This window comes from Ursus arctos, unplaced genomic scaffold (genome assembly GCF_023065955.2).
Source record: "Ursus arctos isolate Adak ecotype North America unplaced genomic scaffold, UrsArc2.0 scaffold_23, whole genome shotgun sequence".
Lineage (NCBI taxonomy): Eukaryota > Metazoa > Chordata > Mammalia > Carnivora > Ursidae > Ursus > Ursus arctos.
The window spans coordinates 18,487,378-18,503,449 of record NW_026622908.1 but is presented as its reverse complement, the minus strand read 5'-3'; the positions used below and the strand labels follow the sequence as shown (position 1 = coordinate 18,503,449).

General features: G+C 40.6%; 1 protein-coding gene across 2 annotated transcripts in view; it reads left to right on the top strand.

Annotated features, from left to right (window-relative positions):
• MPPED2 (metallophosphoesterase domain containing 2) overlaps positions 1 to 16,072 on the top strand; it is a 173,396-nt gene that overhangs the window by 44,943 nt on the left and 112,381 nt on the right. For both annotated transcript variants that reach the window (XM_026512191.4, XM_057317482.1), the window contains exon 3: positions 2,697 to 2,878. In XM_026512191.4, coding sequence (XP_026367976.1) covers positions 2,697 to 2,878 — 182 coding nt within the window. The remainder of the gene's footprint in view (positions 1 to 2,696; positions 2,879 to 16,072) is intronic.

Sequence of the window (16,072 nt, the reverse complement as noted above, 5' to 3'; positions counted from 1 at the left end):
TCTATCTAGTTCATCTTTTTGGTGACATCAAGTTGTTGATATTGATGGGTGAGCCTTGTCTGACATCTTCCTGTGTACTTCTGACTCATTGTTTTATTTCAGCTCAAAGCGAAGAAGATGCATTTGCTCCCTTTTCCCTTTCCCCTCTATTTTTCTGTTCCCTGGCCTTTCTTTCACTGTTAATTCTGTTGGACATTTAAATGTTTCTCTGGAGGAGGTGGGAAGGTGGGGAGGGAAGTGGAAGCCACTTAAAATTGACTGGTGTTCCCATCAGTGTCCTCCGCAAGTTATTGCTCAGTCTAGAACTACGATGGGAAACAGAGAGATTATGTAACCATCTGATGATTTGCTTCTCTAAACCCAGGAGAAGTCACAGAATAGGGGCCTATACACAGTGAAGGGTTTTATATCTGTGCTACTTTCTAATAAATTCAAAATGATAACTTATAATGCATGTCCCTCTGATAAGTTCCAATGGATTTGTAAAGGATTTTGATGTAGAAGTTGTGCCTGGAGCTCAACTGAGTTACGGAAAAGAGGAAATAGGGACTGTGTCTGTATATTACCATTAGGTTGAGGACTGGAAAATAAAGATGTACTTATGTGTGTATGTATATACATATATATGTATTTGAATTATTCATGTATTTAGGAGTCCAGTGGTTGATATTTATTTGATTTTCATTCAAATGTTGGTGGATTAAATATCAATGTACACAGCCCCATTCCTGTGAGCATCTTAACTTTTGACATGGAAGTAGAGTATTACTATCACTTTCACTTTTCCCTTCCCGTCTGCTGCAGAGAACAGTCATTCATTTTCTCAGGAAATGAGACTTCTAGACTTGTAGAAGACAGGAGATATTGATGAGACTGGAACCACTAAGACTGAGTGTAATAGAGTCTCAATAATGGAAAGGAAGACACCAAACACTTTTATGCATATAGAAAAGTCAACATCGCATATAATCAGAAGGGTTTCCAGGTTACTCATGAGATCTCAGTGGATTAGTGAATATTCTCCATGGTAATAGCATTATTAATTTCTAGCCTGTACAGGAAAAATTCATTAATTTTTCGCCAAAGTTAAACTTTCTTTTTGGGTTTCCAATTAGACCCACTGCGTTATCCAGTTCACAGTCCCTCCCCCTCTCCTCCCTCTTTTCTCTCCTCTTGCTCTCCTTTCTTCTTACTTCCTTTCCTTCTCCTGTGACAAAGAGAAAATTACATTAAAAGGTGAACCGTTAAAGAAATTCCAGACTTTCCACCAGGTTGTATATCGATGTCTTTATTCTCCTCACTAGAATTGCCATTGTTTAAACAGATTGTTTCTTTTAGAAAGATGGAAAAAAGAAAAAAAAAATTAAACAAAGCCTGTAGAGGCAACACATTTGGGAATCTCGTGTTGAGCTCTCAGTGTATTCTCTGCTGCATGTTAACGATGAAGGGCGGGGCTGCGACATGAAATATTGTTCCTTATTTAATGTTTCGCACTCTAATCTCTGCATTGCATATTTGCCTCTCTCGTGACCTTCTCTTTGCCTTTAGAACTGCTTCTTTTCACCCATAATCCAAAATAAGTGTACATTGCTACAGAGAAATTAAAGGGAGCTGTCAGTGTAGAGTTAATAGTTAAAGCACCCTTAACTCTGCTGCAAACCCCTTAAATAATTAAAACTGTATGCTTGAGGAGTCAGATTTGCATTTCTTTACCAAGTTTATTTAGCACACTTTGTTACACTCAATTAAATGAGACTGTTCTGTTTCATTTTCTTTGCTTCGGGTTGATATTTTGCCTTTTGATTCTTATGCCCTAGTGTAATTTCACAGTGTTTAGGTCTCTAAAACTATACATATATTAATGCATATGTAGGTCTATACACACCCATTAAAAGGCTCACTATTTGTACTGAATAGAATCTTTGCCCAAGGCATTTGAGCGTTGCAAGTCATCTAAGGTGTAACCTCTCCAAAGTCTGCCTCCAGGATCCCTTGCCAGGGCCACCTCTCGGGACTGCAGATAATTCACTGTGGTAAAGAAGGAGCTTGACCAAGTTCTTCTAACATTCAATGTTTTTCTTTTAAGTCCTGTTATTTTGACATCACCTTCTCTCCCCACTGTTTGATTTGTGATTCACTTAACAAAAACAAGAAGGTGCAGGTATTGAATGGTTGTGGAAAGGAAATCAAATATAAGTACTATCTATATCTCGCCACATCTCAGTTGGCAAAGCATGTGCAGAGCGTTCTCCGTAAATTAGTTCACTGGTTAAGTTATGCATGTTTAAGAAGGAATAAATGTAGTTATCCACTTCTTAATGAGTAGTGGGATCAATTGGAGCATGATGAGAGAAAATAGCATAATTTTGCTTCCCCAGTTGGGGTTCAATATCCCTAAACTTCATCATTAATCACTCTATCAGTTTCCTGGGTTATTTCTGATTTTACATGTAAGATATTCTTTCCTTTTCGTTCTACCAGGTAAGTAAGCCTTTTTGAATTTGCTCAGTGGGGTCGTAGATGGGTGATGCTTTCTCCTTTGCACCCCAAAGTCTCCCTTGTTACAATGGCCCCTTCTGCCTTTGCATCAGTTTATCTGGGTGCGTTCACGGATAACAGTCGATATGTATGTGCAATGACAATTACGAGGGTTCTAATATATTTAACTGTTATGGGATCTGTTATGTCTACTTTAGGGTCGACCCCATCCCATATGACACTCCAAAACCAGCGGGCCACACGCGGTTTGTCTGCATCTCAGACACGCACTCAAGAACAGATGGTATCCAGATGCCTTATGGGGACATCCTTCTCCACACAGGCGATTTCACCGAGCTGGGACTGCCCTCAGAGGTTAAGAAGTTTAATGACTGGTTAGGTAAGGAATGATTGCGTTCTGGCGCCCCCAATTAACCTTTCCCGTCCGAGTGTCACTCACTGCGTCCTAATTGAATTAGAGCACTTGGAAGCCAGCTCAGCCATTTCTCGTATGATATGCGGTGGTGTCTAGCTTTAATCCAATTCTGTTAATTAAAGATGAATTTTTAGATATTTAATTTTACTGTGCATCCTTTCAGTGCCTGGCCTCAGCGGCTCTGGGGCAAAGGGACGGAAAGCTTTGAAACCCATCTCATCTCACTCATGCTGCTTTAATGAGGGCATTCATTGGCACACAGGAGACCTGGAATCATATTTTTAATTCATTGGCTCTGCAATCTTTCCCAGATATTATGAGCAAAGATGTACAAATGACCTACTAGTAAGAGAACATTTCTAAGAAATGAAGGAGGCTGTAAAAGTCCTTCTATGAAGGGAGGGGCCTCGCACAGTGCTGCTTGGGGGCAGCTTTCCTAAGTGAACCAACGGGTGTCCTAAAACCCCTGATATGATAAGTTGTCCTGCTGTAAAGCTCCTCAAACTTGGAATATGAAACCACCCTAGATACACCAAGAAAAGGATAATGGCAACTCTGTGGTTACTGTAGAGGCACCCGCAGGTCAGGGTTATGGAAAAATGTGGGCTCCTGGGTCAGGCAGTTGCCAAATATTAGCATTACAAGGCGATCATGGGGTTATTCATCGCTAGATTAGATGACACATCTTTTAAAAGAATCCTCTTAGGTGAGGGAAAGAAGGCAAGGGTTCTGAGATTTTAGGATCTCTAAAGACACTAAAGAATTATATAGTAAAGAGCAGAAATCACTCCAGAAGAATAATGTCATGAATAATATGCCAGCCAATAAAAATTACTCAGGAGATTTAGGCAGAAAGTTTAAAATTCATTTTCCATCAAACTAAAGCAGGGGCTGAGAAATTTTTAAATAATTGATGAAATGATAAAATGTCTGTGAATGGAAAAACACCATTCATTAATTAACAACAGTTAAAATATTTTTAAAAACTAAGCCTAACTACTAACATAACTATTTTGAGTTTTCCCTTGACCTTGCCCATATATCCACATTTTCTGAAATTGGCATCAGAGTATGTATGTGGTCTTTTACTTCTGGCTATTTTCATTGAATAGTATTGACATGATTTTCAACGACTTTGCATAATTTTCATGTTCATCCTTTTAAACAGCAACATGATGTTAATATTGTTCTGTGCTTTTATTTAATAAAGGATTCCTCTAAAAATGAATATTGATATTGATAATTTCTCCTCTGATACCTAGCACTGAAATTTGCATTTTCATTTGTGCATGTCTTTTTGCTTCTATTGACTTATTTCTTGGGATAAAACATTGTATGAGTTACATTACTAAGTAAAAGGATATGAAATGCTTTATGGTTTTTGCTGTGTATTGGCATCTCGCTTTCCAAGGGGATCATAGCTGTGTACTTCCTCAATAATGGATGGATATACCGATGTAAGCTTGATCTCGGCAGCATCGGATAGTGGAGCTTTGAATTTTGTGCTGTTTTAATAGTTACTCAGTCATCTCGTTTTAAACAGCAGGATACCTTAAATAACATTCAGCCTGATCTCATTTTTATAGATAACTCAGAGATACAGAGGAGTTAAGTGACTCTTTCAGAGTCTCCTTGTGCCAGAGCGGTCCGTAATCCAGATCTAATCACTTCTCTTTCGCCTTTGCAAAATTGGCTTTCAAGTACTATTATCTCTTAATTTTAGCAACTTTTATTTATGAACTGTTAGCAGGCAGAATTACTTTAGGTTGAATCTGGACAGTTCTAAACTGTTCTGTGAGACTGAATCTCAGTGCAGAAACGATCTAGCTGCGTTGACAATGTTGATTTGTAAAGAAAGGGAATAGCACTGTGGGAAGTGTTTCTAGAAGTATGAGACAGGGTAGATCCTGGTTATAATCTTGTTTAGCCACTGACCTTGGGCAACTGAGTTAACCTCTCTTTTCCCCTTGGTTTCCCTCTGCAGAACTAAGGATTAATACTACCTGTCTTTCTGGATTGTTGTGCAGATTAATCAGTAAATGATTGCTGCTAGTAAGTTTTTGTGGGCCATTAATAACTGAATGGGGAATGTGGTGAATGGACCATCAACAGATATTTAAAGGGTAAAAACAAGAAGAGGTCAGAGGAGTTATTTAGTAGATTAGAAGTAAACACTGGGAGATTTTATAAGGGAAAGTACTCTGTAAATGGAAATGTGCCGTAACTAAGGAAATAAAATGCTAAGGTCCAGTTGCACGGTCAGTTTCTTCTCTTCTCATTTCCCCGCTGATCTTGTGTGGCAGAAGTAAGAGGCCTCAGCAGGGGGTGCAGAACATGAGGCCAAAGGGAGCCCACGGGATATGGATAAAGTTGGGATCCCATAGGGAAGGACCAGAATAGCTCAGTTACCCTGGCAACCTTATGGTGCTCTGAGAGTGAGACAGGATGTGAGATTACACTTACCACTTGGCTCAACAGGAGCCTCTCACCTGAAAAAAGTGCTTCCAGCAACAGTTGCCAGATGACCTAGCAGAGTGGTCAGAGGTCAGATTGGTCTGGGGCTTCTGTCATAACAGGGCATCCAACTCTCACTGGCCTGGGTCCTTACAAATTTTGGAAGGCACTTCAAGTTCAAAGACCCTCTCATTGATTTCCATCTTTCTACTCTAGACCATCCCCATCATTGGAAAAAACCTGATCATCCCCCAGCTCCTTTTTTCTCCAACAGGCTCATGTATTTCTACTACAGGCCAGGCATTCCTTCTGTCCCTATGTCATCCCTCTAAGATTGCCAGTGTTATCCAATTTTCCACATTGGGAACCTGAAGCTCAGTTGGGGTGACTTAGCCAATGTCATTTAACAGATAAGAGGCTCAGAGAGGTTATCAGAGAAATCCACTCAGATTCACTTGACTACTCAACCTGGGATTGCCTGATCCCAAAGTGTGTGTCCTTTACTGTTACTACTCTGCTATTATGAATGGGCTCAGAGCAGCTGGGAAGCTTGCACTTTAGGCTTGAATTAAAACACAGTAGCTTTCAGCAGTTTCATATGGAAGTTGAGTAGCTGTTTGACCATGTGTTATTATTTGAAAGATGTATTTAGGTCCTGCCTGTCTTGAATCTCATTTTGACCTACCAGCTGCAGGGCCTGAGAATCCCATCATGACTTTCCAGTTGGTTCAGAGATGATGGGTCCTGGTTAATTCATGCATAGGCCACCTGGCAGGTGTAACACACAAAGTTAATAATACAAAGTGATCTATGAGATAAGCTAGCAGAGCACAAGGTCATAAGAAGATAGAGCTCAAACTAGGTACAGTCAAACTTGGAAAGGTAGGATCCCATATAAAAATTATAAGCAGCTGGGAAGAGCCAGTTTTGAATTCCCTACTTTTGGTAAGTTGCTTTAAACTCTTGAGCCTTGATTTTCTCTTTTGTAAAATAGACGTCATCATAATGATATACCCCATGGTGGTTGTGCGTATGCACTCTGTGATAGAGCTTAGACCATTCTTAACACAGCCCTGGCCTGTAGACAGCTTTCAACAACTAGGGTGGAGGAAGACAACAGAGCCAGAGGCAAAAAATTCAAAAACCAGAAACTAAAAGGGACTGGTACCATGGGTTTAAGGAGGGATTTGGACTGTAAGAGGAACCACCAGAGGTATTAAGGTAGAAGCAAAACAAGCTCCCTTACTGGACAGAATGCTCGGACTTTTAGAGGTCTTGGAGGTCCCACCTCCTAATCTGAGAGAAGGGAAAACTGAGGTCGGACTTTAAATGAATCACCCAGAGTCACTCAGATAATAGATGACCACGTGGGGACTAGAACTTGAATGGCGAAGGGTGTTGAACAAACATGTATTATCTGTAAGTGATAGGGTCTAGACCCTGTACCTGTTCCCCACCCCCAATTACATGTATCGTTCATGCAGTCCTCACAATAACTGATGAAGTAGTTCTTGTTACTTGTGAGTAAGCTATTATTAGTTTCTTTCATACTTACGAGGAAACTGAGCCTTGGTGAAGTTCACTTATCTATGCTCATAACAACTAGGAGGTAACTTCAGGACTTGAACTTGGGTCCATCAGACTCCATTTCCCGAGTGTTTCCTCCTGTCTTTGTCTATTCGCAGTGTGGGGCTTAGGATCCCTGCTGGAGGGACTGTATCCTGGGTAAAATGGTGGTTCGTTGAATAACTGCCCCCTTTGACACACACACGCTTTTAGGTGGATGCTGAGGGTCCAAGGTGGGTTTACATCGTGTTAAGACAGTTTATGGCACAGCCTCTGTATAGGCGTTGGCTGCTGGGAGGGTGGTGTGAGGTGGGGAAGCATTCTTACCATTTGGTGTGTAGACACTTCCCAAAGCAGTGAATTACAAGGAGGTAAACATCCATAGGGAATACTGAGGATGCAGCCAGGCACACAGGCTCCAAGGGTCTAAGTCATGTTGTGACATTAGCATTTCATTGCACTCATCTCAGTCCTTGAAATGAATAGCCACTGACTGGAGCCTGAAAACCTTTTCTTTTGTGGGCCAGTCTCTCCCACTTGCAAACACTTGAACTCAAAATACCCAGCATATTCTGACAGCTGCTGCTGTTGCTCCATTGGCCCCTTTACTTTGAAATCTCTGCCGTGGGTTGGAGGGTGAAACTTTGTTTCTCTCTCTGCCATCCTGAGGGAGCCACTAGAATCGTGTTTCTCACTTCTCCTGAGTCTGGTTGACCAGACACCCACGTCCTCCATCTCGCAAACCACTTCCCCTTCTCTCCACCCAGCTGCCACCCATGGGGCTGTCTTGAAGAGAAGAGCCCAGGGTCAGGGAGACATGTGGCTTCTTATTGCCAGGGATTGCAGGGTAGTGGGGAAGAGGGACAGATAAATCTTTCCCAGAGAAATTCTTTTTAAAGTGATAGTTAAATCCTATCGTCCCATTAATGTGTTAGGTCAGATATGCTACAGGTATGTCACAGGCGAATAGGCTTTGGTGAGCTGAACTGGGATGCTAGCCGCTCAACCATTATAGCATTTTCTTTTTTATCTTGGCACAAATGCATCCTAATCGCAGGCTGGGCTTCCAGATAAACTTGCCAACTATAAAATGCTTGCTAGTTACAATGTGATTATTTTTATTGGTAGTAAATTCTGAACCACTGATATGCCCGAAGGTATGTTTTGTGAGCCATTGGGCCACGTGTGGTCTTCCTTCACTTTGCCCCTGTATTCTTCCAGCCTGTGCCTCTTTGATACTCTCTACTGTTCTTCACTGTCCAGTCGATTTCATCGCTGCTGTCCTCTCACCTTCAGAATATTTTTGGTAGACTTCTTCTTGAATATGGCATGTGCATATTGAGTATTCATGGTTGTTCTGTAATTGTTTGCTCGTCTCTTCCCTACTAAACAACAGCGTGTGCCTAACAAGTGCTCTTTGTACATCTAGTACGGAGTATAGGGCCTGAAACATAGTGCACAGAAATGGTTGTTGAATCATGGAGTGAAGGAAAGGTACAAGGCTTTTTTTTGCCTGTACTGGCTCAGACTTTAAAGTTATGTAGTTCCGTATGTAAGATCTCTTTCTCTTCCCTTCCTTCTCTTTCCCTTTCTCGTCAAAGTGTTTATAACACCCAGTTGGCTATTGTTAATGATTCCTACATATGGTGCAGAAATATCTAAAAAGGGTTTGTTGTTGTTTTGTTTCCTATTATAATTAGACCGAGTTCTTTGGTGGCCTATTGTTTCTGCCTGAAGATTACATGTCACAATCTGGCCAGTCAGAATCCCTTTTAGCACAGCACCCATGCCATGAACTTTCCATGATGAGTTTTCCTTGGTCTTGGTTGTTACCTAATAGCTTCGAGCTTCCGTTTCTCCAGGCCTGAAAGGAAGAATGAAAATATTCCCAAGGAAAATCTCAAGAAGGTTATTGATATTTGTAGGAGCATTGTATTAGGCATGGTTCTAACAGAGTGTGACTGTCGCGAACATCACAGATCGTAGACATATAAATTGATTTTGCTTCTTTCAGAATAATCATATTGGGTGACTGTGTCCCTTTTCCAGCGATTTTGCTGTTCCGGAGTTCTACAGCTGGGCTTTAGGAAAAGCTTTCACAATCTGGGCTATTTATTTTATTCTTACAATACGTGTAATATATGTGCGTGCCTGATGACTTAGAAAGTAGAGACAAGTGAAAGAAGAAAACAAAATTACCCATGGTCAGAGAGAACCATGGTTAACATTTTCGTGTGAATCTTTATGGAATGTTTTCTGTTGATACTTACGTACACACACACACATACACACATGCACACACCCATATTTTACCAAAATAGAGATTTAATTGTGTGTTTTTCATCTTAATATATAGCAAACAACTTTCCACATCAATAAATATGGCTAAAATACTTTTTCCTAAAGAAATTTTAATATAAATAAGAGACACATATAGTATAAGAATTCAAGTTTTGATGTGTGCCAAGTAGAAAATACACATCCCTCTATAATCCTATCTTTAGAGTAATTCTCTGATTATGAAATGTGAGATGATTTTTTTGACTTTCTATTTCCGTCTTGAATGTTCTCAATAGGAGCAAATATTCACCCTTTAAGAGCTTTTTGTTTAATGACTATTTTTAAAAATTATTACAGCTGTGCATATTATCCTGTAACTTAAAAAAAATTAACATCTCGTGCTCTGCATTAGTATAGCATTCTGGTGTGTGGGTGCACTCGGATTTATTTAACCAGGTCTCTATTACTGGACACTTAAGAGGTCTTCATTCTTTTATTATTTGCACTGGTGTGATGACCATCCTTCCTGCTCTCTCTTTGCAAGCATCCTTAAGTTATATTTGTAGAATATCTCCCTAGCAGTGGAATTGTTGGTCCAAATGATACATACCTTAAAAAAAGGATTTTATTATATATTGTCAAATTTCCCTCTATTAAGATTATAATTTCCCCCTCATACTCTCAGTAGTCTTTGAAAATTTGAATGTCTTCAGTGTTTTTGTTTTTGTTTTTTAATTTTTTATTATGGTATGTTAGTCACCATACAGTACATCAGAAAATCTTCATCCTCTAAGGGCTTTTTAAAAATGAATGCAAACTCTTTTTCTAATGGTGAAAGCTTACATACTCATGGTGAAAAAAAATGTAAATAATGGTACACAGAAAAAAAAAAGATCGCCAGGATATCGTAGAGGTCACAGATAACTCCTCTTCCCAGGCGGCACGCATCCTGTTTTGTGGTATAGGAGTGCACGGGTGTGTACTGAGGTATAGAAAGACAGTACAGTGTGAAGTTAGGAGCCTGAGCACTGGACTTTGTCTGCTTGTGTTTAAATCCTGCTCTCACTATTGTCAATGCTGCGATCTTCAATTTATTCCTCTGTCAAAGGAGAATTATTCATGCTTCGTGCGTCTAAGCTACAAGGATGGTTGTGAGGTTAAATAATGTAATGGATACCCACTGTGTACAGGCGGTGAATGGCCAGTAAATGTAACTTGCTCTCTTACGCTAAGTGTGCCATGACGTCTTCCTGTCCTGTGGGTGCATGTCTCTTACTCCCTGGGAGAGCAGAACTTCAGGGAAAGTGACCTGCTGGCCTGAGGCCCATTCTGTGTGTGGAGCAGAGAAAAGGGTGAGCACCCTGGCCTGTGTGGCCACCAGAAACCTGGCTCTGTCTCCTTCACACACATACACCCCACCAACACACATCGACATCTCCCTAGATTCTAATTCCCTCTGAGCTACACACCCGAGGGGCCAGACCTCCCCTTTTCCTAGCCGTCTCTTCAGTGTCCTGTCATCTCCCTCCTGTCCCCATCTTGAATCTGGCACACTCGCTCTCCTCTCCAGTGTCACCGTGCCTCCTTCTTGGAACCATTTCTGTGCCCTGGCTCCTGCTTCATAAACTCATAACCAGCCTTTAGCCAGGTTATATGGGTTATATGGTGGCAGATTTCAATTTAGTTTCTGAAGTCTTACACATAATGATTTCTAGGCATGGTTGTCACATTTAAGGCTTCTGAGGTTTTTTTTTTATATATATATGCAATACAAAACTATTAGGAACTGGAGCTTATGAAGTGGGCAAATTGAGAGATACCATTTGGAATAAAAAATAACGATGTGATATAATGGCAACAAAAGTCACGGGGATGTAATGTGCAGCATGGTGGCTATAGTTAATAAGACGATATGCTCTAGCATAGTTCTACAGTGTAGTGTAATATGGTATAATGCAATACTGCGTACTACAGGATAGTTACACAAGTATTGTATATGCTAAGAGAGTAGAACTGAGAAGTTCTCACTGCAAGAAAAAAATTTTGCAACTATGTGTGGTGACAGATGTTAGCTAGATTTATCAAGGTGATCATTTTGCAGAATATACAAATATCGAATCATTATGTGGTATGCCTAAAACTAACAAAATGTTTTGGCAAATTATGCCTCAGTAAGAAAAATAAATATAACAGTGGTGTGACACAATGCTCTCTAGTGAAGTGCCTAGCAGTTTCCAATGAAAAGTTTCAGAAATGATTTGAGTAGGGGAGCCTCATTGGAATATTGATAGACATATAACTTTATTACCACTTAATAGTCAAATCTAATAAAGAGGTTTTGTAGGAGGCTTTGGGAAGGACAAACAGTATGACTTTTCCTATGATTTACAGGGAAGAATGTGTCAGAGAGTTCCTTAGAGCCTAGAATTCTGATTCTTATTGTTTCGAGTTTAAGATCAACGGAGTTTCTTCATCTTTAGCTTGCTTAGAAAACCCAATATGTGACACGCTGCACTTTTTAGGTTTTGATTCATAATTTGGTTTTTCCAGTTGTCATTCTAAAGTTATAACTTATTTAATAGCTTCTGTTTCCATTTTAAGCAATTGACTTAGGGTTTTTGCTTTTTTTCCCCTTAGTATGAGATTGCAGGTTGCAAACGATGTCTGTGATGTGCCTGTATATTGTAGCATGTGGGTACAATCATCCTGTTTCTTGTCTCTACTAGGGTAGTTGCTTCACCCACATAGTTGATTCATGCTTGGTATCTACTTGTCCTTTTTTACATTGAAGAATCCTTTTCCCTAAAATGAATTACTTCATGGTCTAATTTATATATAAAACATTTTTCCAATAAGGACAAAATTAATTTTAAAGCACAGTTCAATTTTGATATAGAATTAAGTAACATTCTTGGGGGGAAAAATGAACCCAAACACAGAACAACTGAATATGCTCAATGAAGTAAGATTGGATTTTGTTCCATTAGGAAGGATCGTTAGTGACCTGAGGACATGATGACTAGGTCATTTGTGATCCATGTGAACCTAATCCTCTTTGTTATGGCCAGCCATTTTCTTAAATTACATTAATTATAATGCTTCTAATTTATAGGACATCCTTCCTCCAAAGGACTCAAAGTACCTTTGAGTATATTATATCATTAATGCTTATAATGGTTCAGGGAAGTTGATATGGGCAGACGGTATTGCTGATGTCTTGCTGATGGATGGATGGAGATCCAGAAATGTGGAAGGACAGGCTGGGGTCATATTGTGAGTCAACGTAAGAACTGGACATTGACTCCATGCTTCTTCCAGCTTTCAGTTCTAAAGCTTCCTGTTTTCTCCTTTTCTGAAATAATCAGCATCTCTTAAAAAGAAACAGACAAGGACAGGACCCATATAGCCATCACTTCATCAGCTAAACAGAAAAGACCAGGTATACACTCTCTGAAAAGGGGGAATCTTTTTGTATTTTACTGTGTGAGAATTGTATCACTACTTAAATAAATAAAATTTAGAAAGGAGTTTTTTTGGAAACAAAAAAGTCTTTAACTTTTCCAAGCCATCTGATCCAACAGGGAAAACTGAAGCCTCCAGATTATGTGCACTTGACCCTTGAAGAACAGGGGTGTGAACTGCACGGGGCCACTTATATGTAGATTTTTTACAGTACTGTAGATTATTTTCTCTTCCTTATAACTTTCCTAATAACGTTGTATTCTCTAGCTTTCTTTATTGTAAGAATACAGTATGTAATATGTATAATACATATTAAATGTGTATGCAGATTTTCCACTGTGTGGGAAGGTTGGTGCTCCTAACCTCTGCATTGTTCAAGGGTCAACTGGTATTGCTAAATCCTGGAGCAGGGTCCTTGTCTCCCAGAACATGAAGGGACTTCATCCTCAAAAGATGATTTGCATCTATTCTAACTTCCTTTTAAGGGCCAGGTCCTGCTTGGTGACAGGCACTGAGAATGCAGAAGGGAACGAGAGGGCAGATCATTGCATTTGGGCTCCAGACTCTGATTGTCAGTGTGATATCCCCCTTTTCTACAGGCAACTGGAACTTAGAGTTTCCGTTATCTTACTTGGTTTTGCACAGACTTGTTAGTGGAGGGCCCAGGAATAGGGGCCTTGTTTTCTGTCTGGTATGATGCCATTTGTCCTCCAATGTTAGTACTGTGTATCAAAATCTGGAAGATTCTTCTTATTCTTTGAGATTTTGTTTATGGAATGGAGTACTGATTTTACCTGAATCTGTCTCTCTCCAGATCCTTGTATCTAACCGGTGACTAGGTATTTTGCCATTGATTGTAGAAGGTACGCAAGGTGTCTCAAAACCAGTGTATCTCAGACTGAGTTAATGTCTCCTCCAAAGACTGCTCATTCTTCTGAATTCCCCTTCCGGTTTACATCACCGTTAACTCAGGCACCTGAACTGTCTTCCGGCCCTCTACTGTGCTGAAGAAACTGCCAAGGCTCAGTCTGCCATTCTTCCTTCTTGGAATCATATATGAATAATAACATTTACTGAGCGCTCACCATTGCCAGACCCTTTACAAGAATTAACTCATTTAGTCTTCACAGTCCTCAAGCTGGTTGATGTTCTTATGACCGTTTTTACAGATGCGGGATGGAAGCACCAAGCCCTCTTCCCATGAGGTCTCCCACCAGACTGATATTTTGTAGGATGTGTTTTAGGAACCGTTAACTGATGGGATAAAGTCCATCGTGACATTCAAGGCTCTTCATGAACTGGTCTAATCTGTCTCTCCAGCCTCACTCTCCATCATACTTCTCTCCATCCTCTCCTTAGCCCTTTGGGCTTCTGTCTTATCATTTTCTCCCTGCTCCCTGTCCTCTGACCACAGCTGCATTCTGGTCCATGGTGTTTCCATCTTGAACCTTTGTACTTAACAGTTTCTTTGGTCTGTGGGTCTCTGTTCAAATGCCACCTCCTTGGTAAGATCTTACTTTTCCTATTTGTAGGTCTTATTTCTTTTTCTTTTTTTTTTTTTTTTAAAGATTTTATTTATTTATTTGACAGAGAGACAGCCAGCGAGAGAGGGAACACAAGCAGGGGGAGTGGGAGAGGAAGAAGCAGGCTCATAGCGGAGGAGCCTGACGTGGGGCTCGATCCCAGAACGCCGGGATCACGCCCTGAGCCGAAGACAGGCGCTTAACCGCTGTGCCACCCAGGCGCCCCTGTAGGTCTTATTTCTTGTTCTTCCTCCAATGAGGGCAAGCTCCATGAGGGTCTGTGACTGTCTTGTTTACCACTATGTTCTCTATACCTACAACACTTACTGACACGTAAGAGCTGCTCAGAATATGTGCATTAGTGAACAGATCGAGGAATGAAAGCAAGCTCCATGAGAGCAGCGGACATGTTTCTCTTGCTCCCTGTCATTGATGGGGTTGCAAGCACAGTGCTGGATGTGTAGTAAGCACTCAATACACTTTTGCTAAATAACTGAATCTTTGTTCCTTTTGATCCTGCCAGTCTTGTTCCTTTCTTCTGTGAGCTCTCGTTCATTCTTTAAGGCCCAATTCAAAGTTACTTCTGTTCTGAAACTGGCCCTGCCTTCCCAGGTGGTGTTTATCCCTTCTTCCTTTCCACACTGTGTTCAGACCATAAGCACACATTACTTTTAGGACTTCTGGTCTCCACCTTCAATTATGAGCCTCCTGGGTGCACACTCCAGTGGAATCTTCAGCAAATAGGGAGTCCTTAAGAATTGTTTGATTTTCTTCACTTCGTAGTTACACTTCCATGAACAAAATGCATTGCTTCCCTGAGCCTCAGCCACCTCTTCTCTGCAACACAGAAGATATGAAGTGCCATGTAGACGTTAGAGATGATCGTTTCATTAACATCACAACCCTCACTGTGCAGCCTCTGAATACATTTCCAGACCCCAGCACAGGTTTCTGGATAAGGACAGTCATCCTGAGACCAAAGTAGCCCTCCGTATGGTTTTGAACTTGCTGATACTTCATAGATCACTCGCATTTTAGCTCTCCCACCTCCTCCCAGCCTGCCTGCATATTGTTTCCTGGAATCTTTTTTCCAGCTGTCCCCTGGGTTTTCAAATGTCATTTTCCTGGCCCTTCAAGGGGCATGGAGAGTCAGTTGTGCTTCTAGTCTGTCGCTGCACGCACTAATTCTTGACGTTTCCCCAACCCCCTCTCCCCCTTTTGACTGATAAATTTTCATTATTGGTTTTGCGTGAAAGTCTTCAGGGTTCCACTCTGCCTGACCCCTGTGGTCACTTAGTGATTACATGCGCCAGCTGAGGTAATTTATTCACTTTGTTTTGGTGTGAACATGTCCCATGGGTCTTGTAACTGCTGTAATCACTTGACCCTAGTGACTGTTAAGTGCTTTAAACACAGTTATTTTAAATTTATAATTGTTTTCATTAAAAATCCCTTACAGTAACTTAACTGACCTTGCTGTCAACGTGGCATTATGTGTAGGGGGAAGAAATGAAAATATTATGATGCAAATAATATAGTACTCATCAGAGATACGCAGCAAATCATTAGCTCACCCTACACATGTTCACTTGGAGTCGTGCAAGGAAGATGAAAGAGAAGAGGACATAATTATAGCATGGCCCATGTAATTCAGTACAGCTATTCCTGCACGTGGGGCAGGCCACTAGCCTAGGGAGCAGGAAGTGGAGTCCAAGGTGAAGTACCAGAAGGACCATTCATGTGTAGACAGCACTTCTCACACCAGTAGGTAGCACCAGTTGGTTAATCATTTGTCGATTCACATTTTTATACTTCTTATATTGAATCTCATTTCAAGTTTCAGAAATGTCGGAGACACAATGAACTCAAAAAA